The 24,634-nt window shown below is 44.4% G+C and overlaps 1 protein-coding gene across 7 annotated transcripts in view; it reads left to right on the top strand.

The window, feature by feature from the left end:
• GSK3B (glycogen synthase kinase 3 beta) overlaps positions 1–20,140 on the top strand; it is a 175,504-nt gene extending 155,364 nt beyond the window's left edge. For 4 of the 7 annotated variants that reach the window (XM_036348925.1, XM_036348929.1, XM_036348927.1 and 1 more), the window contains one exon: positions 15,293–15,920. In XM_036348925.1, the coding sequence (XP_036204818.1) occupies positions 15,293–15,360 (68 nt within the window). In that variant the 3' untranslated portion in view covers positions 15,361–15,920. Of the gene's footprint in view, positions 1–1,706; positions 1,757–15,292 lie in introns of all 7 variants that reach the window. The other 3 variants (XM_036348930.1, XM_036348928.1, XM_036348932.1) reach the window with 3 other exon arrangements.
• The last annotated feature ends 4,494 nt before the right edge of the window (positions 20,141–24,634 follow it).

The raw sequence follows: 24,634 nt of genomic DNA, 5'->3' as shown, positions 1-24,634 counted from the left end.
AAAGTGTAATATGGTAATTAGACCGACGTCCTTCCAGACGAAGCCGGGGTTGTGAGGAAATCCTGGGTCCTGGGTGCCAGAGGGAAGCCGGTGCTGGCAGCCAGGGGAAGGAAGGCCTACTCTTGCACAAATATTCATGCATTGGGCCTCTAGTAATTACATAATAGCAAAAGGAGAGCCAGTCTGATTTGAATGGTCAACAGTAGGAAATCGTTTTAATACATTATGAATCTCCATTTTTATTAACCATGAAATAATTATGAAGCTTATAGACATTTGTGGAAATAAATACTCAATTTATGTGGAGAAAATCTTTAAAAAATCTTATGTACCATGCTGATAAGTCCCAAAATGTGTGGATAGGGACTAGATAGAAATATGCAAAAAGTTATGTTAAATTAGTAGGTGCGGATTTTTTTCTCTCTCAAAAACTTTTGCATTCTTTTTAAATTGTTAAAATACCTCAGTTTCTGAGAGCATTATAGTTGATCATGGCTCTGACATGACAAACTCTTGAAAATTATAGGTATTACTAGTCTCAATTCAGAAAGTATAATTTCTTATTTTGATACATGTATGTGTGTGTGTGTATGTTCTGATTTCCTCCACACCCCAAACATCCTCTCATTCACTTCATTTGAGAGACCATTCATCTAAACTATTTGGTTAACAAATCTTGAGAAATCACAGCTTCACTAATCAAGAGATCACCTGATCCAGTTCTAGAATAGTTAAATGTGACATGTGGTAGGGAATTTTAACTACAGCAGTTTTTTTTCTCTTCATTTGTTTTGTATATCAGTCTGCAGGGCAATGGTTCTTTTATTAAAACTAATTTGAAAACTGATTTCAGTTCACCTCTCATACCTACTGAGAACTAATTGTTTATTCCATGCTTATGTATATTCAGTAATTGGAAGCTCATTACTGAAAGAAGGAGCACATTCCATCTATATATCAGTCTGTTAGGAAGTTTTTCCTTTTTTCACCCTAAAATTTGTTCCCGTATACTTTCTTCTATTCAGTGATTCTACTTTGGGGTTACATAGAACCAACCCATTCATTAAAAAAATCCTTCAAATTTTAGTAATGGATAACATGCCCCTCATACTAACGAGGTTTTTAAAACTAACCCTGTTCTAAAGTGTCAGGGTGTTAGGTTTTCTATACAGTTGTATATCACCTGCACATTTTCATAAACACATCAACTTCTTGTCTATATTCAAGCAATTAATAAAATCTATCAAACAGGACAAGGCAGGGCTTTCTAGAGGTGGTCTTTTTCCCTTTGTTGAAATTACTGATAAAATAAGTTAAATGGGACCAGGCAAGGCTTACTAAAGATGATTCTTCTGGTGGTCTCCAGGTAATTGGTTAATCTTCTTGTTTGCTTAGCTACAGACCAACCTTACATATATATATAATAATGTTATTAAAAACTTTGTAAAATGCTTTGCTGTTGTCAATAAAACATTCAGATTTCTTCTGTCAAAAAGGTATAACTGTCAAAGATGAAAATAAAACTTTTTTAAGACAGGGAAATTTCTAGTGCCTGAATGTGTATAAACTGCATTTCTGTAGTCCATGTTAAGAATTTGTTTCTTGGACTATAAGCTCTGTGTTTAATGACATTTACATGTGTAAATTGCCCTCACCTTCCTTGGGCTGCATTTTGTTTATTAGGATTTTTGTTATATCCTTTCCAGGTTGAAAACCCTTCTAACAGAAAAGGGAATCATGATAGGAGTTGGACAAGGTCTGTCTTCTCTGTCTTTTTACCTGGTCAGGGTATTTAACTTTTCTTGATCTTGCTTTGAAAACCTTTTGCTGTTACTCATTTTAACCAAGCCTGGCCTATTCGTACCAATTCACATTGTTATTTTTTATTCTTCCTTGCATATGTGTCCTTCTTCTCATATATTTTTTAATATGAGCTCATATGAGAAAACCCTTTAAGCTGGTTTATTTGGTTCTTTTCCCTCTACTTTGCATTGATATTATTTGCAATTGATTGGTCAGAAATTATTTTTCTAATTTTCTCTTTCTTGTCAATTGTTAGCCTCTTTTGAAGACTCTAGCCACAAAATCATACTTGTTAGTTCTCTGAACTTTTTGAAATTAATTTTGCTAAAGTCATGGTTCAGATTTAGCCGGAGCCAGAGATCCCATTTCCTTAATTATTATAGTTACTTTTACCCCAGAATTTCTGTCACCTATATCATCAGCCAGTTCTTCCTAGTTGGACAGCATTTCACATTTTTTTTTTGTTTGTTTCCACTGATATTGAGAGATGGAATGTTAAATTAAGTCAATGTATTAAATTCTCATTTAAACAAAATGACAATTACCATTTCTTCTCCCACTCCCCAAGTACTGTTTTTCTATGCCACTTTCACATGTGCACTGGGACAGCTGTATCCATATCCTGTCTAGTTGTAGAATCTGCAGTATGTGCCCTCAGGTGTTCCTCTTCCTAACCCTGTCCTTTCTGTTCTCTCTACCTTAACCTAAATGTATGTGAAGTTTCATTAAAGAATACAGCTTAAAAAAAAACACACGGGTTTTTCTCTATTAATTACATAATATATAGTTATTTTAGGGGTTGGGGAGTCTCCCATATTCTCACTTCCATAGGTAGTTAAAGGTAACATTATTTTATATATTAGTCTATATATGAATGGACAGAGAGACATGCTTTTATTAAATGGGCTTATGCTCTTACTGTATGGGAGTATATGATTGCATTATATTCTAAACCTGTATCATAATTTATTTAACTAATTCCTTATTCTTGGACATTTGGGTTGTGTCCCAGTTTTTAGAAGTAGAATTGCTGAGTCAAAAGGTATGAAGAATCTGATACATATTGTCAAACTTCCTTCCAGAAAGCTTGTACCAGTTTACACTGTCCACTGACAGTGCACATTTTTTCCATTTCTCCATTACCTTAACATTAGCCAGCTCAGAGTTAGGGTAGGGAGAATAGGGTACACATGTTTATTTTTAGGTGTTACCAACTTAGTAGCCAAAGAACATGGTTGTCTTTTTTAGGTCCAGTATTTTACCCATTTCCTCCTATTGGCTCTGTGTTTGAAATAAGACCCATGTATATATGCCAGTTTGGCCAATTCACTGACACCAATGAGGTGGTGTCTATTCTGTGTCAAGGTTTCAAATTCACTTGGTGAGTTAATACACAGGGTGAGGCAAAAGTAGGTTTACAGTTCTGAGTATGTAAAACACAGAATTTATTCTTATACTAGCGGCCTGCTGCACGGATTTGTGTACCAGTGGGGTCCTTTGGCCTGGCCTGCAGGGATCTGGCCAAAACCAGCTCTCCAACATCCCCCGAGGGGTCCTGGATTGAGAGGGTGAGAGGGTGGTTCATGGGTGACACGCCGCAGAATCAGGCTCCCTCCTCTCTGGTTCCGGGTGCATCACCTGAGAACCACAGCTGCCAAGTCACCGCAACTTGGCAGCTCCTGGGTTGAGCATCTGCCCCCTGGTGGTCATTGATGTCATAGCTACTGATCAGATGGTCGTTTAGGCTTTATTTATTAACTAGAGGCCCAGTGCACAAAAATTTGTGCACTCGGGGGTGGGGGTCCCTCAGCCCGGCCTGTGCCCTCTCATTCTGGGACCCCTCGGGGGGATGTCCACCTGCTGGCTTAGGCCCACTCCCCAGGAGATTGGGCCTAAGCTGGCAGTCAGACATCCCTCTGGCAGCCCGGGAGCCCTCGGGGGATGCCCACTTGCCAGCAGGGAGCAGGCCTATGCTACAGTCGGACATCCTTAGCGCTGCTGAGGAGGGGGGAGAGGCTCCCACCACCACCGCTGTACTGTCAGCCATCAGCCTGGCTTGTGGCTGAGCAGAGCTCCCCCTGTGGGAGCACACTGACTACCAGGGGGCAGCTCCTGCATTGAGCGTCTGCCCCCAGGTGGTCAGTGTATGTCATAGTGACCAGTCATTCCCAGTCATTCTGCTGTTAGGGTCAATTTGCATATTACCCTTTTATTATATAGGATAGAGGCCTGGTGCATCAGTGGGGGCCGGCTGGTTTGCCCTGAAGGGTGTCCCGGATCAGGGTGGGGGTCCCGCTGGGGTGCCTGGCCAGCCTGGGTGAGGGGCTTAGGGCCATTTTCAGACTGGCCACACCCCCTTCAGGGTGGGGGTCCCCGCTCGAGTGCCTGGCCAGCCTGGTTGAGGGGCTGAGGGCCGTTTTCAGGCTGACCACACCCCCTTCAGGGAGGGGGGTTCTGCTGGGGTGCCTGGCCAGCCTGGGTGAGTGGCTGATGGCTGTTTTCAGGCTGGCCACAGCCCCTTCAGGGTGGGGGTCCCCTCTGGAGTGCCTGGCCAGCCTGGGTGAGGGGCTGATGGCTGTTTGCAGGCTGGCCACGGCCCCCAGCCACCCAAGCTCCCAGTGGAGGCTGGCTGGAAGCAGGTATCTGGGATTTATTTAGCTTCTATAATTGAAACTTTGTTGCCTTTAGTGGAGGCCACAGCCAGCCAGGGCAGGCAGGAAGCTTGGCTTCCTCCATCGCCAGGGCAACCAAGCCTCCTGCTTGCTCCAGCTCTGTGGCTGCCGGCTGCCATCTTCTATGGGTTAATTTGCATATAGTCACTCTGATTGGCTGGTGGGCGTGGCTTGTGAGTGTAGCAGAAGTGTAGTCAATTTGCATGCTTCTCTTTTATTAGATTACTAGAGGCCCGGTGCATGAAATTCCCTCAGCCCAGCCTGCCCCTCTCACAGTCCAGGAGCCCTCTGTGGATGTCCTACTGATGGCCACAGTCTGGCAACAGAGGCTTGGAGCAGGCGTCCCGTGTGTGTGTGTGTGTGTCCCCACTGGGGGTCTGCCCCCAGCCACATTGGAGGCTCAGAGCAGGCACTGGTGTGTGTGTGTGTGTGTATATGTGTGTGGGGGGGCCTGCCCCCAGCCACACCATGGAGGCTTGGAGCAGGAGCCCCTCTGTGTTGATCTCTCAGGCTCCTGGCCTCCACTGCATGTTGTACTCTCCCTTGAGCTATGGACAGGATTGGGGTGCTGCTTGCAAGCCAGGCTTTCCTGCTCCCGGATCGCCATGGCGACCAGGGAGCAGGCCCAGCTTGGAGCTGCCTGCAGGCCGGGCTTTCCTGCTCCCCTTTCAGGCCCAGCTTGGGGTTGCCCGTAGGCCAGGCTTGCTTTCCTGCTCCTGGATCACCATGGCGACCGGGGAGCAGGCAAAGTTTGGGGCTGCCCGCAGTCCAGGCTTGCTTTCCTGCTCCCAGAACCTCATGGCGACTGGGGAGAAGGCGCAGCTGGGGGCTGCCTGCAGGCCGGGCTTGCTTTCCTGCTCCCGGATCAGGCCCAGCTTGGGGCTGACTACAGGCCACACTTTTCAACTTACCGATGGCTGGATCACCACAGTGACCCAGGGCCCAGCGGCACTTTCCTGCTTTCCAGTAGTCATAGGGTCCCGGCTGGGGGCGGGGCATAGCAGTGCGGGGCTTAGGTGGCACGGGGGTCCTGGCTGGGGGCGGGGCTTATGCCCCGCTGCCCAGGGCTGCACATGGGGCCCGGATGGCAGCTCGTGCTGTCCCGCCCTGCCTGTAGTATAGGATGGAGGCCTGGTGCATAGAGGCCTGGTACACGGGTGGGGGCCGGCTGATTTGCCCTGAAAGTGTCCCAGATCAGGGTGGGGGTCCCGCTTGGGTGCCTGGCCAGCCTGGATGACGGGCTGATGGCTGCTTGCAGCTGGTCACACCCCCTTCAGGGTGGGGGTCCCCACTGGGGTGCCTGGCCAGTCTGGGTGAGGGCCTGAGAGCTGTTTTCAGGCTGGAGGGCAACTTAAGCTCCCAGCCTCTCCTTTCTTTCTTTTCTTTTTTTATTTTGGGATTTATTTACCTTCTATAGCTTTCACTGGAGCTGAGAGCCGGCTCCAGCTCTGAGGGCTGAAAGCAGGTTCTGGGTCTGTTTGGCTTCTATAATTGAAACTCTGTTGCCATCACTGCAGCTCTAAGCTCTGAGGCCGAAGCTGGCTGAAAGCAGGTCTCTGGAGCTTGTTTAGCTTCTATAATTGCAACATAGTTGCTTAGAGTGCAGCTCAGCCAAGCAGCGGCAGGCGGGGAACATTGGCTTCCTCCGTCACTGGAGCAAGCAAGCCCCCTGTTCGCTTCAGATGGTGGCTGCTGGCCGCCATCTTGGTTGGCAGTTAATTTGCATATCCTGCTGATTAGCCAATGGGAAGGGTGTCAGGGTTATGGTCAATTTGTATGTTTATCTTTTATTAGATAGGACTAGAGGACTGGTGCACAAAAATTTGTGCAGTGCGGGGGGGAGGTCCCTCAGCCTGGCCTGTGCCCTCTTACAGTCTGGGACCCCTCTGAGTATGACCATCTGCTGGCTGAGGCCTGCTCCCCAGAGGATTGGGCCTAAGCTGGCAATCAGACATTCCTCTGGCAGCCCGGCAGCCCTTGGGGGATGTCCACTTGCCAGCGGAGAGCAGACCTAAGCTGCAGTCAGACATCCTTAGCGCTGCTGAGGAGGCAGGAGAGGCTCCCACCACCACCGCTGTACTGGTAGCCATCAGCCTGGCTTGTGGCTGAGCAGAGCTCCTCTATATAGGAACACACTGACCACCAGGGGGCAGCTCCTGCATGGAGCGTCTGCCCCCTGGTGGTCAGTGTGTGTCAAAGTGTCCAGTCATTCCCAGTCTTTCTGCTGTTATGGTCAGTTTGCATATTACCCTTTTACTATATAGAATAGAGGCCTGGTGCATGGGTGTGGGCCGGCTGGTTTGCCCTGAATGATGTCCTGTATCAGGGTGGGGGTACTGCTTGGGTGCCTGACCAGCCTGGGTGAGGGGCTGATGGCTGTTTTCAGGCTGCCTTCAACCCCCTTTAGGGTGTAGGTCCCCACTGGGGTGCCTGGTCAGACTGGATGAGGGGCTAATGGCTGTTTTCTGGCTGCCCGCACCCACTTCAGGGTGGGGGTCTCCAGTGGGGTTCCTGGCCAGCCTGGATGAGGGGCTGGTGGATGTTTTCAGGCTGCCCGCACCCCCTTCAGGGTGGGGGTCCCCACTGGGTTGCCTGGCCAGCCTGGGTGAGGGGCCAAGGGCTGTTTTCAGGCAGGCCAAGCCGCAACTGAAGCTCCCAGTCTCTCCTTTTTTCCTGTTTTTTTTTTATTCTGGGATTTATATACCTTCTGTAATTGAAACTTTGTTGCAGCTCCAGCTCAGATGCCAGCTGTCTGAAAGCAGGTCTCTGGGGTTTGTTTTGCTTCTATAATTGAAACATAGTTGCATTTCGGAGCTGTTGTTTTCAGGCTTATAGCCAGGCGCAGCAGGCAGCGAACCTTGGCTTCCTCTATCGCCGGGGCAACCAAGCCTCATGTTCGCTTCAGCTGCGTGGCTGCCGGCCACCATCTTGGTTGGCAGTTAATTTGCATATCACCCTGATTAGCCAATGGGAAGCGTAGCAGAGGTATGGTTAATTACCATGTTTGTCTATTATTAGATAGGATATTATTGTACTATTTTCCATACAAACAACTGTAAACCTACTTTTGCCCCCACAGTGTATAGATACTTAAAAGTCAAGCCAGTTTAGTCATTATTTCACCATGTTTTTATGCAAAACCAAAATATGTTCTGTCCTATTAAGTCAAATGTTTTACCCGTTTTTCCCCTACCTGCAAACATAATGTAAAATCTTTTTGAGTTGGTGAGTGTCCTATCAAGACCTTTCAGGTGTTCAAGTGCTCTTTGGTTCCTTGCCTGAAATCACCTACTTAAATTCATGTGCCTTTTCTTATTCTTTATTCCTAAATTGTGGGGGGTTTTTAACTTAAAAGATGAAAATGTTTCCTGTGTCTTCATGGCCTTCAGTTCCTATTTTGAACAAGCCTCTTAATTAAAATGTGCTCTGCCCCTGAGCTCAGAGCAACTAAGACCTCTCCGCTGCTAGCAAATCAAATAAAAGCAGTCTTGTGGACAAGCCCTCCAGGTTTGCTGGTGTATGGCTGGCTCACTGGTGTCTGAATTTCAGTTTTATTTTTGAAATGACTAAAGCACCTTGGTGTCTTATGCCACACCTTTTCCTTGGAATGATAGGAAAAGAGAAGTGATGATGCTTTGCTGAAGAGGCTCCCCCTCTGCTCCCCAATTGTTACCCAGGCAGAATTGTCAAAATCATAGTAGACATTATGAGTTCATCTTACAGGTGATACTTTGATTTCATTAGTGTACATTATGATATAAATGTAACACTAGGGTATACCTTTATTCTCTGTAATGATTTTGTTGCTGGGCCAGATGATGAACACTTACTTGTATCAACTAGAAGGCTTTAACTTTTATAGACCCATAGCTCTGGAACACTGGTGCATAGTGGCACAGCTTTTGGAACCCAGTTTCTATGTTTATTTTCTGTCCTTTCCTCCCAACCTGTTTCCTTGTTTCCTATTCTTATTTAAACCCTTTAACTACAGTTTATAAGTGTGGCCTTTCATTTACTCTTTCCTCCTGATTTGCACATTTGGTCAGACACATTTGGAGGGACAGGACTTGCTGATGTGTTGGGGAAGGGGGGCGTGAAGAATCTAAGTAAGAACTTTTGGAGTATAACCTGGTCAACTGGGTGGGCCAGTTTCCTAAATATTGAGACAGCTGCCCATCAGATCCAGGGCTCGGTTATCCAGGGACTCTTACAGATCTCTGAGAATCTGGGGGGAAACTGGGTCCTTTCCTAGAAAATTGTTTATGTATCATGTATGGAATTTTGCATGTAAAAATTTACTCTAGAACAAAATCACATCCTCATGGACTCTGTTGGGAACCTGATACCTTAGGGCTTCACCCTTGGTTTTACTGTGGGTTGCCCAACTTGTCATTTTTACCTCAGAATTTACACAGAATAAAATCGGTTTTAATAAATACATGCACAAATTCCCCTTGTCACATCTAGTATAAAAGCCATGGAGCCATCAGCTTCTCTTAGGGTTAGGGAAAAAACAGTTGATCGTATGATGCAGTCTTTCTGTGTTATATAGTTTATTAGGAGCATTCCTGATTTCGTAGAGGGACTTGGTCAGTGGTGCTCTCATGGACTTGTGAGCATAAACCCTAACTGGCATTTAAGTTTTTTGACATATATGTAAACTAGAGGCCCGGTGCACAAAAATTTGTGCACTGGGGGGGGATCCCTCAGCCCGGCCTGTGCCCTCTCGCAGACTGGGACCCCTCAGGAGATAACGACCTGCTGGCTTAGGCCTGCTCCCGGGTGGCAGAGGGCAGGCCCAATCCCTAGGTGCAGCCCCTGGTCGGGCTCAGAGCAGGGCCGATTGGGGAGTTGGGGCGCCGCCCCCTGTCACGAACAGAGCAGGGCGGATAGGGAGGTTGTGGCCCCGCCCCCTGTCACACACAGAGCCACAGGGCAATCAGGGGGTTTGGGTGCTGCCCCCGTCACGCTGATCCCGGTGCCGGGAGGCATATTACCCTTTTACTATATAGAATAGAGGCCTGGTGCATGGGTGGGTGCTGGCTGGTTTGCCCTGAAGGGTGTCCCGGATCAGGGTGGGGGTCCCCACTGGGGTGCCTGGCCAGCCTGGGTGAGGGGATGATGGCTGTTTGCAGCTCGTGACACACCCTTCAGGGTGGGGGTCCCCACTGGGGTGCCTGGCCAGTCTGTGTGAGGGGCTGAGGGCTGTTTTCAGGCTGACTGAAGCTCCCAACTGCTCCTTTTTTTCTTTCTTTTTTTTTATTCTGGGCCAGCTTTAGCTCTGAGGCTTGGCTCCAGCTCTGAGGCCTCAGCTGCTGAAAGTAGGTATCTGGTTTGTTTAGGTTCTATAATCGAAACTCTGTATCAACTCCAGCTCTGAGATCCCAGCCAGCTGAATGCTGGTTTCTGGGGTTTTGTTTAGCTTCTATATTTGTTACAATGTTTCTTAAACTGCAAGCTCAGAGGCCGGCAAGGCAGGTGGGGAACGTTGCAGTCCTCCGTCACTGAAGCAAGCAAGCCTCATGTTCAGTTTAAGCTGCCTGGCTGCCAGCCACCATCTTGGCTGGCAGTTAATTTGCATATCGCCCTGGTTAGCCAATGGGAAGGGTAGCGGTCGTACGCCAATTACCATGTTTCTCTTTTATTAGATAGGATGTGTTGGTTATCTGTTGCTACATATCAAGATACTCTAGTAAAGTTTAGCAGCTTAAAACAAGAGTAACCATTACCCCACATATTTTCTGTGGGTCAGGAATTCAGAAGCAGCTTAGCTGGATGGTTCTAGCTCAGAGTCTCTAGAGGTTGAAGTCAAAATATCAGCCAGGCCTGCAAAGATCTAAAGACTTGCCTGGGGCTAGAACAGTGATGGCGAACTTGTGACACTCGTATCAGAGGTGACACGCGAACTCATTTTTTTGATTGATTTTCTTTGTTAAATGACATTTAAATATATAAAATAAAATAAAAAATGTAAATCTTTGTTTTACTATGGTTGAAATATCAAAAAATTTCTATATGTGACACGGCACCAGAGTTAAGTTAGGGTTTTTCAAAATGCTGACACGCCGAGCTCAAAAGGTTCGCCATCACTGGGCTAGAAGATATCCTTGCAGGATGGCTCATTCATGTGGTTGGTGAGTCCCTGCTGTCTGTATGCAGGAGGCCTCAGTCCCTCCCCAGGTGTACCTGTCCATAGTGCTCCTTGAGTGTCTCACATGACTGCAGCTAGCTTCTCCTAGACCAAGTGATCCAAGGAGGGGGACAGGGTGGAAGCCACACATCATTATTTCTGAAATGATTGACAAGCCAATACTATTCACTGGGGAAGGAGACTACATTAGGGCATAGACACCAAGAGTCATTACTTATTAGGGCTATCTTGGAAGCTGGCTACCACAATGTGTAAGAATGATGTTATACTTTCCTTCCCAAAGCTAAATATTCTCTCTGTTCCCCCTCAAGGCCATCCTTGGTTGGTTGGTTGGTTGGTTGGTTGGTTGGTTGGTTTGTACTACAGCAGCATCAGAAGGGTGGTAATGGGCATTGGTTTCTAGGAAGCAAGGAAGTCAGTGAATTGTCAGTTCTTTCCAAAACACTTGTATCTCTGTATACCCCATACAGACTTTGAAAATTAGAAAATAAAATAACTATACCTTTAATTCTTAACATAAATTCACTGATCTGTTTTAGTGTAGTAACCCTTTTAGATAATAAAAGTAGGCTTCTAGAAATCACAGAGGATCATGTAAGGGCTAGGTCTGAATGAAATTAAGTTCTTTTCTCCCTTTGCTAGGAAATCTTTTCTGCTGCTCCCTACTACCCATGAAAGTCGTCATCCTCTTACACTGTGCTCAGCTCTCCCACTTGTTAGCCCTCCAATGTAGGCATATAACTTAATCTCTTTGTGCTTCCATTTTGCCATTGCAAAATGGGGACAATAATTTTTACCTATTTCTTGGAATTGCTGTGTGGGCTAAATGACATGCCTGCAATGTGTACTTATTACGATGTTTGGCACATTGGTAAGCACTCAGATATTAACTGCTGCCACTTATTTATTATGATGGTGATGGTGGATGTTGAAGTCACACTAAACCATTTTTAGATGCCTGTTCTACCTGTCCATTTATTAAACAATAACTAGGTGCTATGCCAGCTGCTATGCTAAGCACTTCGTAAACCTTATTTTGTAAATAGGTAGTATTATCGCCATTTTACAAGTGAGGAAATTGAGAGGTAGAGAAGTTTAAGTAACTTGTTCCAAAATTACAGTTATTAAGTTGTACAACTAGATCTCATACTCAATAAATATTTGTGGAATTGGACCAGGTTTAAGAGATTGTCAGTGTGAATATCAGAAGAGCATTTCTTAAGACTAAAAACTAGGAACTGTACACTCAGTGTTTGGTGATTCATAGTTGGATTGGATGCTTTGGGATGAAAAGATCTTAGCCGACCCTGTAAACCCTAATGCCGAGTGGCGTCACTTTACCAGTGCGAATGTGAAGGGAAGGGAATGCAGGAGAGCAAATGCTGCTTTTAAAGAGTTACTGTTTAAATGCTTCAGAAGAAAAGTTACAGAAATCACCATACATATTCAAATCAAGTGACAGTTTTATCAGAATTTTAAATTAATGAGCATTATTAATTGACAGTGGGAACAAAATAAGTATGTACCAAGAAGAATTTACGAAATGTAATTTTGTTCAGTCAGAAAGCCAAGTGGTCCATTGGAGCTATCTTTGAGTTTGTAGGACTTCACTTTTTATTTTGTTTTGCTTTTCTCCTCCCTGTACTTTGTCTTCCGGGGGGGAAGAGAGGATTCTTTTCCTCAGCAAAGACATGTATAATTTGATTTTTAAATGTAGTACATTGCATTAGATAAAAGGGTTTGGGTGTAGGTGTGTTTGAATATATTGTTATTTATTTCAGAGAGGAAAAGAGAGAGAGAGATATAGAAACATCAATGATAAAGAGAATCATTGATCAGCTGCCTCCTGCACACCCCCTACTGGGGATGGAGCCCACATCCCGGGCATGTGCCTTGACTGGGAATCAACTGGGAACCTCCTGGTGCATAGGTCAATGCTCAACCACTGAGCAATACCAGCTGGGCTTTTTTATTTGTTTTGTTTTTTATTAATGACTAGAGGCCCGGTGCACAAAATTTGTACACTGGGGGGTGTCCCTCAGGCCAGCCTGCACCATCTCCAATCTGGGACCCCTCGGGGGATGTCCAACTGACAGTTTAGGCCCGATCCTAGTTTAGGCTCGACGCCTAACTGCTCTCAACTTCCAGCCTGGTCCCCCTCAACTGCTCTCCCCTGCAGGCCTGGTCCCCCCGAACTGTCCTCCCCTGCAGGCCTGGTCCCCCCCAAACTGTCCTCCCCTGCAGGCCTGGTCCCCCCCCAACTGTCCTCCCCTGCCAGCCATCTTGTGACTACATGGGGGCAGCCATCTTGTGCGAGGGCATGATGGATGAGTTTGCATATTACCTCTTTATTATATAGGATTACAGTGCTATGACTTAGGTATCAAAGATATTTGTAATCAAAATAATTAGCTGTTAAAATTTTACTCATCAGATTATTTGGAAATAATTCTAAGCAAAAATAAGAGATCATTAAAGTACAAACCTGAGGAACATGAGTGTGTTTTCAAATTTTATTGTTTGGAAGGTGAATTCATTTTTGATTGTGTGCCCACTTAAAAGGCTTGTGCTTTTTATTCTCATGTAAGCAGCCTCTGGCTTCATCCGAGGAGGGTAGGACTCGTTTGGGGAATGTCTTAAGCTCACAGGTAGTATCCACTGAAAGAACATTTGCCGATTAATAGCTAATTATGATTTTGCCAAAGAGCGAATTAACATAATGGGCTGGGTGGCAATGTAGTTAAGTCTTCATGGGTGTAGGCTGATGCTGATGCTGCCCTGGCCAGAGCTGCCAGCAGTGCTAGTACATGTGCGGATGTCATGATCAAGCAGATAAATTCCCAGTGATTAGTGCATCTCTTAACTCCTGGGAAAGATCAGAACGTGACAATTTTACCTGTCATGTTCACAAACTGACAAGGGATAGAAGTGTTGTCTGATGATGATCCCGCAGAGGAACTGAGTGTCATACACAGCACGAGAGATGCACAGTGAGCTTGGCTTTGTGAGGAACATTATTAATTCTGAAACAGCTCTGTGGCCCTTCGGCTTTCTCTGGACTGTTGTTTAATGCAGCCTATGCCTAAATTATGAAAATGGGTGTTTTTCTTGGGAAAGGCTCACAGGAACCTGTGGTCTGGACAAGAATTGTTCGATTATTATTGATGCATAGAATTTGTGTGATCGTTGAGAGTAAAACTCCTGCTAAGCAAGGCATATCCAGAAAAAACCAGGAGTCATGAATGAAGTATTAGACATGGGTACTAACTGACTTTTAGAAGAAAGGCTGTTTACCTGCCTTTGGAGAATAGGTTCTATGCCATATACCCTCTCCTGCACCTGTCCATGCGCCATGCCCATGAGTTCATATGACTCCATGCCGTCAGCTAAGGCCTGGTAACAGGAGGAGAAGCATTTCTTCCCCAAAGTCTGATTTAAATGTATAGAGGGCTGATGGTTTTGAGGATAGGAAAAATCAAGAATTTAGGAAAGCAGTATAATTTTCATAGAGTGGCCACTGAACTTATAAAGTGAACAGCTAATTTTTAAGAGTTCCTGTGTGTCCTTAGGTCTTTTGTTTCTCACTCTAATTAAAAAATCCAAAGTAGAAAAGTCAGAAGTCCGAATGTTGCTTTTTCCATGACCTTGTTTACTGTATTCATCATAGAATATAGGAGAACTATAATTTCTAGAGAGAGAAAACATCTGGGTGTCATCAGCCTTGACGGCCAAGGGAGGTGTGACTTCTAGGGAGATGGCTCTTGAAAGTTTTCCATCCCAATCAAGCCACCTCTCCTGTTGCTCAGGGCTTACCATGAAGTGCTTGGGAGAAAATTTGCCCAGCAGGATATTCCCAGTCATGTGTAAGATGACAGGGATGCAACTTAATTAAACTAGTCACTGAAATAGCAGGGTATGTCTTCGGAGATGGGGAGCCAATCTGGACACAAATGCCCGCTTAAATGTTAATGGATATTGTGAAATAATAATGGGCTTTTAGAAGAGGGAACAGGTTAAAGTTAGTTATAATGTTACACGTATTTCCAAAGCATTAGGCAAAGTAAGTAAGCTTAGTGCCAAGATAGTTAAGTTACTACAAGATACTTTATTGAATTAAGTGAATTGGTACTCTGGTAGATGTTCCTTTTTTTTGCTAGTTGTCTATCTTCCGTGTCTGTGAATAACGAAGATGGCCTATACTTAGAAAGCAAGCAGTTGAATTTGACTTACACACAGCACTTCTGCCTGTCTCGCTGGCCCACAGTACTTTCACTGTCTACACCCTTTTTACCCCCTAGGCAGATGGCATGGTTCAGGACTTCTAACAAGTTTCCAGCTGTGCATTTTCAGATGCACTAGACTCCAGCTGATCCTATACCGTTGATCCAGGCTAGAACAAGAGCTTTGACAGACACGGTCTCTGGCTACCTGAGTGTGTAACTTATTCAAAGACAGTATCGTCCTGCATCAGGACCAGGCCACAGCATGGACTTAGCTCTAAGCAGAAAGAGATCCAGATTTCATAGTATTGGCCATATTTAAAACAACATTTCAGATACACTTGGAAGCAGGCAGCACAGCTCAGTCTGCAGTTGAGACAGCATGCTTTTCTTTTTGAGGTCTTACAGCATCGCTCATGCTCTCTCTTGGGACTTTCAATTTGCAGATGCTAATGCTGGAGACCGTGGACAGACCAATAACGCTGCTTCTGCATCAGCCTCCAACTCCACCTGAACAGTCCCAAGCAGCCAGCTGCACAGGAAAAACCACCAGTTACTTGAGTGTCACTCAGCAACACTGGTCACGTTTGGAAAGAAAATTAAAAAGAGAAAAAAAAACCTGTTCATTTTAGTGTTCAATTTTTTTATTATTGTTGTTATTATTTAACCTTGTAAAATATCTATAAATACCAATTTCATTGTATTCTCACTTTGAGGGAGAGCCAGGGGTGGGAGGGTTCGGGGGAGGGAAAGCGGAGTACCAGAACACGATCTCTCTCCCACGACAATCTTATCAGAAGTCTGCTGTTGGATACTTTAAAAACAGGACTCCTGCTTCATGCCCCTTCCACAAAAGAAGAAAACTTTGTTCTGTGCTCAAGTTTTTTTGAACTTTTTTCTTTTAAAGTCAAGTGTAAGACTTGGTATAGTGCACAGCTTGAAATTGGTTGGGAGCTTAGCAGGTGTAACTCCATGGGGACTTAAATGTCACTTGTAAAATTAATCCATATCCTGGGGCGTTCGAAGACTTGCCTTTGGCATGTTGGTGGCAGGTGTGGCAGACAAAAAAAAAAAGGAAATGTGTATCCTTTGTAACCCTGGGAGGTCAATAAAGTTAGAAGCTGTAAGGGGAAGATTCTTAATTGATTTGTTAAAGTTCTGTTTTGCTCTTAATCAGTGCTAGTGGTGGGGGAACTTGTGTAAGAGGCTGTCGGGAGGAGCATGCCTGTGCTTCCTGTGGATTTTTGTTTGCCTGGCCAAAGGTTCTCTGCAAACCTTAGTACGGTTGTAAACTAGTGACCCAGGAGAAGGCTGACAAAGCGTTGAGCCGGCACTCTGTCTGTGGAGGTCAAAAGTCGATAAACCCGGAGGAAGGGACTGGCCAGGGCAGATCTCACCACTGTGAATGTAGTATTCCAGATTCTTCTCTAAAGTTGCTTCCCTTGGAAAGATACACTTGAGAGGACATTATAGTTAAATAATGTGAACTGTCACAGTCTACTGGTTTATTTTCATATTTTTTAATTACAGATTGAGCTTGCAGAAATTGCCGCGTTCTGCACATAGTTCTAATTTTAAATCCAAATCTAGAATCTGTATTTAATTTCAGCTTTTTTTAACCTCATGCTTTTTAAATTTTATTTATTGATGCATGTGTCAAGCCATTATGATTCTAGATGATAGGAATATTAAAAACTACGCATCCAAATGATATAAACAGTCACTAGTACCTGCTGACGTTATAGGAAAGTGGATTATATAAATGTGTGTATATGTGTTATGTATAATAGATTCAGTACTGCCTTTTGTTTTTGTTTTCATTTTGTCCACAGTATCAAAATTGACTGCTTGAAGAGTGAGAAGAAGAATGATTTCCCTATACCCAGTTAAGAGTTTTGTTTGTTTTCTTTTCTGTATCAGTGGATGGTGTAAGAACCAGTCTCTGTTTTTGAAGAAAAAGCAATATTCCTTGGAAAGCAAGGAGGATTGAAGGATTATGTTTGCAGTGAGGAAATAGATTTTTACAAAGAGTTTGTTTTACATGTTTAAGGTTGACATCTATGTGGGCCTTATATACTCTAAAATGAACCTTAGTCACCTTGGTGCTTATGGGCCATTACTTGACCTATGAATCTTTAAGGCACAACCAGTTGTACTTTACATGTAAAGATTACTTGAGTGATGGCCGCCTTTCCCCGTACCTGCTCCTTCCCCACATGCCTTCTACGGTTCACTGAGAGCTAGGGCTGCAGAGTTGGGCCCTAGGTTGTGTGTAACCTACCTTCCCCTTCTCATTGCCACCTTAGGTCATGTTAGGGGTCTCGCCCTCCAGGCGATTTGGAAATAGAGTCTCTTGACAGCCCTCATGCTGGTCCCCAGAGCCTGTACTACTTACCCAAGTGTGTGTGACTCCCGGAGAGTCAACTGCCTGCTGAAGTGAACCAGTGCCAGAAAGGCAGCTGTGAGCCATCGTCGTTTTCACTCACTGTTTAGCTGTGCTCGTAGGCCGCAGAAGGGGTTTCTCAAACCTCTGGTTGTATCAGAGTTCATGAGGAAGGAAGCATCCTCGGTCAAACCAAATCAAACGTATTGAATTTTACTTTTCATAATGAGCCTCTAAGAGCTGATTAAGATTGGAAGGACGTCTGAGTGAAAGTATTTGGCAACATGATACTAAAGGAACGGCTTTGATAGGCCATTTTCAGAAAAGATTTATAAAGAGGCCGAACAGCAGGTCTGTGACAGAAATGGACCTGCTTTCAGACCACTGCCTGGCCAAACATCTGGACAGACACTACTCTGTATTTGGTATATCTGCCAGAGTCCATAGAAACCTGTGCTTATTTTACAAAATACCTTCCCCCAATAAATGGGGTGAGAAAAGAGAAGAGTCTGATGCTTTCCTCTCGTGTTGTGTGTGCGTGTCTGAGGGCTGAGGTGCGTGATTTTTTTTCTTTCTCAAGGATCATGGCAGGATCACAGAGCTCTTTTATACAAGTGAGATCCAGGTCTCTGCGTATCTTTTTGTAAATAATAAAATAATAATAATAATAAAAGCTCCTCACCAAATTCAAGCTTGTACATTATATTTTCTTTCAATGTTTTTAAATTTAAGTTTTATTGTTTTGTATGTAAATATGTGGACCCAGGAACTGTTATTAATGAGCAAAAAGTTACTGTTCAGGGCAGTGATTCTGTTTAATAATCAGACAAAATGTAGACGAGCTTTTTAAAGCCATATAGTTTTAACTCTGTACAGTAGGTACCGGCCTGTATTATTGTAACAATAACTCTAGCAATGTATAGTGTATCTATATAGTTTGGAGTGCCTTCGCTTCCATGTGTTTATTTGTTGTTTTTCATTTTTTAAATTTTAATTGGTTTCTCTCTATATCCATGTCTCCCTGTCCCCACCCTTTTTTTCCTATGAAATAATAGCTCACTCATAACACAGTGTCTGTGCCCCTTCACGGTGAATTTCAGTGATACCATGCTCAGGAGTGGAAAGAGGAAACCATGTTTATAATATCCTGTCATGTAAGCCCTGCCTTTGTTTTGGTTCTGAACATATATGTCTTCCTCAGTAGCAGTGACCGGTTTCATTTCATCCTTAGGCCATCCAGGGACTCGGCGTAGTGCCAGGGAGCCCTAGAGCTGGAGGGTATCAATTAGATTTTGCTCGTCTCTTCCCCAAACCCTAACCATGGGTCTTACAGTCAGCAGATTCCATGCTCACTCTCCTCATTTCCTTCCCTCACAAATGAGAGGGGAGAACTGGTTTTTGTAAGTCAGTTCCATCATAGCATCGGGTTTTGCTAATCAGTGGTCTGAAATGCCATGGTAAGATGGCAGGCAGTAATGCTGGAGTGTGCGCGAGGACTGTGGCTTAATAAGGGGACTCCGCCTGTCTGTCCTCCCGCCACCTCCACAGCAAAATCTCATTTTAATTTCTTTTTGAAAAAATCATTTGAATTCTTACTGTGTGCCCATCATGAAGGCCTTTTTTGAAAGAAAAAAATCAAAATTACTTGTTTTGCCTCCAAGTACTCCATATGAGATGTCTTGAATAGAAGAAGAAAACAAACTTTACCAAACCAAAGGTTCCTATTTTTGAAACATCATGTGTTCATTCCAGCAAGGCAGAGGACTGCACCTTCTTTCCAGTGACATGTTGTCATTTTTTAAAGTCCTCTTAATTTTTAGATACATATTTTTGGTGTGTGTTTTAACAAAGCTGCCTAACCAGTCATCTGGTCTGCACCAATGCAAAGGTTTCTGAGAGGACTATTGTATTCTCTATCCCTGTGGATATAAAGACACTGGCATTTTATTTCTTTTTCCCTTTCCTTTTTAAGGGATTTAACTTTGGAATCTTCCAAAGGAAGTTTGGCCAATGCCAGATCCCCAGGAGTTTGGGGTTTTTTCTTTTCTTTTAAACAAAAATTGTAACTGATTCCTGTTGTTGTTCTTAGTGATCATCTAATCACAGAGCCAAACACTTGTCCCGTCTATAGAAAAATAAACTAAGCATGCTTTACAATAAAATCTGTCTTTTCTGATAGAAACCTGAGCCACTGAAGATAAGAGAGACAACTAGAAGCAGAGTAGAGTCCCAGACTAAGGTCTATGTTTGAGAGGCTTCGAAAGTAATCCCTGAGGTTTGGATTATTTTCTAAGGGTTATGATGTTTTATTCAAGTTTGTTGCTCCGTTTTGCACCTCTGCAATAAAAGCAAAATGACAACCAGTACATAAGGGGTTAGCTTGACAAAGTAGACTTCCTTGTGTTAATTTTTAAGTTTTTTTTTTTTTCATACTATATCTGCTACAGGCAGATTCAGATAGATGTATGAAATGTGCTTGCCTGTAAAATTGCATTTATAAATGTGTTGCCGATGGATCACTTGGGCCTGTACACATACCAATTAGCGTGACCACTTCCATCTTAAAAACAAACCTAAAAAACAAAATTTATTATATACATATATATATATATATATATAAAGGACTGTGGGTTGTATACAAACTATTGCAAACACTTGTGCAAATCTGTCTTGATATAAAGGAAAAGCAAAATCTGTATAACATTACTACTTGAATGCCTCTGTGACTGATTTTTTTTTTTCATTTTAAATATAAACTTTTTTGTGAAAAGTATGCTTAATGTTTTTTTTTCCCCCTTTCCCCATTCCCTTGTAAATACATTTCGTTCTATGTGACTTGGTTTGGAAATAGTTAACTGGTACTGTAATTTGCATTAAATAAAAAGTAGGTAGCCTGGAAATGAAATTAAAATTCACAAGTGTGTGGTCTTTATTTCAATACCCAGCCCTCTTCTTCACCCGGCCTGTTTTGCCACTGCAATATGTAGACACACCACCACCTCTTTTCCTCCAATTAGAGAAACACGGATCTTCGTTATAAAAATCGAGATCCGAACATTAGCTCCCGTTCTTTCAAATGATCTTATTCCATTGTGTAGCCGAGAGGTGCAGCTTCCGCCTCGGAAACCTTTGGGTTTGACGCAGAGGAAGCTTTGCAGACGTGGCATTGAGAAGAAAGAAAACATCCCTGAAAGGGACAAGTTTTTAAAACGTGAATAAGCTGCTGTCTTCTGTTACTGTGCTCATGGTTTGGTGTAGCTGTATCTTTTTTTTAAGTTCCATCCCATTAGTAATGGTCTTTGGGAGTATCTGTAAAATAAATCAACACAAACAGTGGGGCTGTACCTCCCTGGTAACCAACACATGTTGTGTTTGAGTCTATTTCCAATTTTGGATGATGTATGTAAACATGTAATGTCTCTTAGTGCAAAAAGAAACTTTTTTCTTTTTAGGGCTGGCTCACTGTCAGGCCTAATCTAAAGGCTAGATATAAAGTCATGTGACTGCTGCTTCAATAAAAACAAATTTATATTGGATAAAGTCTGGTCCTCTTTGTTCACTTATGTTTTTGTTGTGAGACATGTAACAGGGGAGGGGCAGGGGGTTAAGATGTCTCTTGTGGGATAGTCCAGCCTCCTGATGGCACTGAAAAAGTGCTTTTGTTTGGGATTCACTAATATTTCCTGCCCCGTTTGAATGGGGGTTGAACGGGATGCCCTTTTAACTTAAAATCCTGGAAGTCTGCATTTCCAGTCCTTTGGGATCACATTTCTGGGGGAGCAGTGACTGGATGCCATTTGGGGTTCTAAGAGGGTAGTGAGGAAAGGGGGGGGGTCAGGTTGCAGGTTCCCTTCAAGGAGAAGGTGGTGAAAGAAAGTGACCACAGTGATGGACGGTCACCCAGTCCTTGGGTGCAGGAATGTTTGACTTACCCACCAGCACCTTGGGACTTAGGAGAGTTGTGAGTGCATTATGGCAACGTGTCCGGGGAAAACAAGCTGTTGTGGAAGGTGGGATGATGAGGGAGGGGACAGTCAATCAAATGTACGTTTCTCTTTCCATCCTCTCCACAAAGGAGAAGCCCTGGGCCTTCCCCAAAGATGTCAAGGCTTTAATAGGATCCTTCAAGTTGGGGCCGGTAGGGATTGGCTGCTGCGTGGCTCTGACCAGTGGGGGAGCCAGACAGTGAACATAACTTCCTTAGGAGGTCTTTCTCCTGAGCTTTGGAGTCGGACTTCATCCTCACCTGACGGGCAAAACCTAGAAAAAGAACGGTGGCTACGGAGATGCCCAGAAAGTGACACTCCGTCTAATGCTCAGAGCTCGGGAAGGGAGTAATAAGGAAATCCGAATGCTTGAGAGTAGGGTCTGGCATCCAGCTCTCTAAACGAGACCACACAGCTGCTGAGACGAAGGGTCCTGTGTGAGTTCTTTGGTGCACCTAACCTTGACTCTTAACTGCACTTGGACTACACTTACTTTTTAAAAGTATTTACGTCGTTAGTATTAAATCATTGTTTAGGGAATTGCCCAGGTATTTTTAAAACCAATACATTCTCTTTTTTTATTTATTTAAATTTTTTATTGTTGACACTATTGCAGATGTCCTGCATTTTCCTCCTCTTTGCCCACCTCCACCCAGCCCTGCTCTTGGTCCTCCCATTATTGTGTGTGTCCATAGACTATGCATATATTTTTTTTGTTGTTTGTTTTTTAATATATTTTATTGATTTTTTACAGAGAAGAAGGGAGAGGGATAGAGAGTTAGAAACATCGATGAGAGAGATCAATTGATCAGCTGCCTCCTGCACGCCCCCCACTGGGGATGTGCCCGCAACCAGGGTACATGCCCTTGACCGGAATCGAATCTGGGACCCTTGAGTCAGCAGGCCGACGCTCTATCCACTGAGCCAAACCGGTTCGGCGCATATATGTTTTTTAGCGAATCCTACCTCACCTTCCTTTATCCAGTGTCCCTCCCCTCCCTGCCCTCTGACATCTGTCAGTCTGTTCCATGTATCCATGCCTATGGTTCTATATTGTCAGTTTATTTTGTTCACCAGATGCCACATATGAGTGAGATCACATGGTATTTGCCTTCCTCTGACTGGCTTATTTCCCTTAGCATAATCTCTAGGTCCATCCGTGTGACAAAGGGTAGGATTTTTATTGTGTAAATGTACCACAGCTCTTACCTACTCGTCCACTGATTACATCCTGTCCTAATCTCACCTTGCCCTCACTTAACTGTAGCCTGCATTTGAATGAATAGCACACTCAAAATGATTCCAGTGGGAAAGAGGCGACCCATTTGATTTATGAATACAGTTGAATGAAGTTTTTATTTCCAAAAGAAATTCCTGGGGGCAAAAACTGAAGTCATTGCATTTGCAAAGAGAAGCTTTTCCCCTCCGTTTCCTTTCTAAAAATGAGGGTGTTTGTCTCCTTGATGCAGAGAGGCTGGTACACCTGGAGGAATTTGGGGCATAAGTTTGCTTGCTTTGATATATTGTGTCAATTTCTTATGGTCTCAAAGTTTGGCCAATTTCTTGTAAAATGGTAAAAGCTAAGCAAGTATCTGTTCCTTAAAATTCAGTTAACGTGCAGCTTCATTTGCATCAACATATTACACTTTTGAAATTAGTTCAATTACTACATTTTTAATTATGGTATAAATATGTTAAATTTTTATATGGAGCAATCATTTTACGAGGAAGCCAAGTTAATGCATTTTTATGTTCTTTCACCACAATCTTCAGATATGTAAAGGGCAATCCTATATAATAAAGAGCTAATATGTAAATGGTCCTCGCGCCCTCGCACCGGGGCCAGGGGACCTGAGGCATGCCCCCTACCCTGGCGCTGGGCCAGGGGACCTGAGGCCGGGCTGGGGAACCTGAGGCTGCACCCCCCGCCCCAGTGTCAGGGCCAGGGTACCTGAGGCTGTGCCCCCCCACCCCCCGCCCTGCAGGCTTGATGGGGGTGGGGCCGGTTGCATCTGGGTCTCACGCAATTTTGAGGTGTGCACAGATGGGTGGGGACTTGACTCTGGGTCCTGCAGCGTGCCCCAGACTCTGACAGGAGGAAGATTTTCATATACATTTTACTAATTTTCTTTCATCTCTGACACTTCTATTATAGAGAAAGGGCAAATAGCAATATTAAAATATTTCCTCTAATTAATTCCCTTTTAATGTGCACAAATTTCATGCACCAGGCCACTAGTCCTATATAATAAAAGGCTAATATGCAAATAGACCGAACCGTGGAACAATTGGAACAGCCAAACAGCTGGTCACTATGACATGCGCCAACCATCAGGAAGTGTGTGCAGAACATGGCGGGTGTTGGCTGCTGCGGGATGGTGGAGCAGGTGAGCGGGGGCGCCAGACCGAGGCAGGGCACTGGTCACTGTCATTGGGGTGAATCTCTGGTGGTTACTGAAAATTCTTTGCTCCTGCGTGCCACGGTTCTGCCCGGTGCTTGCACCTGCTGCTGGCGCCGGCCCTGCTCACACCCACTGCCGGTGCCTGGTGCTGTTCCCAATCACTTGGCACCATCAGCTGGTGCAAGCAGCGGCTGCAGGCCCTGATCACCCCTGAGGGCTTCTCTACCTCCCCCTGCTCCTGAGGGTTGATCAGGGCAGTAGCCGCTGATTGCACCCACTACTGGGGCCAGCCCCAATTGCTCTGTGCCATCAGCAGGTGCCAGCAGACCCAGCGCTGTCAGCATGTGTGAGCAGCAGCAGGAGCAGGGCTGCTGACAGACAGGGAACCAAGGGCCGCAGGGGGAGGGGACAGAAGGGGCCAGGGAGGATGGGCCAAGACCCGCCCCTGTGCCTACTGCAGCCTCTTGGCCCACAGTTCCTTTCAAGGTGCACAAATTCATGCACTGGGCCCCTAGTAGTAAAATCAGTAGTAAAGAATAGAAACAGAAACTTATATATTATATACAAGACATTTCTGTTTTCTTACCCCCACATCTATCCCTGTCCCCAGAAAAGGCGAAAAGAAGAAAAAGGTTTAAATATCTAGCCAAAAGTTAATTATTTAAGTCAGCTTGCCTTAATTTGACAATAAACTCAGGATTATATTTGCTAACTAAGCCTTAGCTGTGGAATGCATTATGTAAAATTAGTTAAAATGTAATAGGCAAAAAGCAAAAATGTCTTTACTCAAATGGCTATAAAGAAAGCAGACACTTTCATACCCTTTAGCTTTGAAAACAGAATCGTGACCGGGAACATATGGTGCAAGCATATCTAGCACATTTATTAACTGCCTGTCAACGTAGCCTGTCACAACACCCCAGCGTTCAGCCCCAGGAGCAAGCCCCAGCCCAGCCGTGGGCGAACTCCGGCCAGCGGGCCGGATCCGGCCCGTTTGAAATGAATAAAACTAAAAAA

This window comes from Myotis myotis, unplaced genomic scaffold (assembly GCF_014108235.1).
Source record: "Myotis myotis isolate mMyoMyo1 unplaced genomic scaffold, mMyoMyo1.p scaffold_m19_p_2, whole genome shotgun sequence".
NCBI classification, from domain to species: Eukaryota; Metazoa; Chordata; class Mammalia; order Chiroptera; family Vespertilionidae; genus Myotis; species Myotis myotis.
The sequence above is the reverse complement of the archived record's forward strand: the minus strand, read 5'-3'. Positions and strand labels throughout refer to the sequence as shown.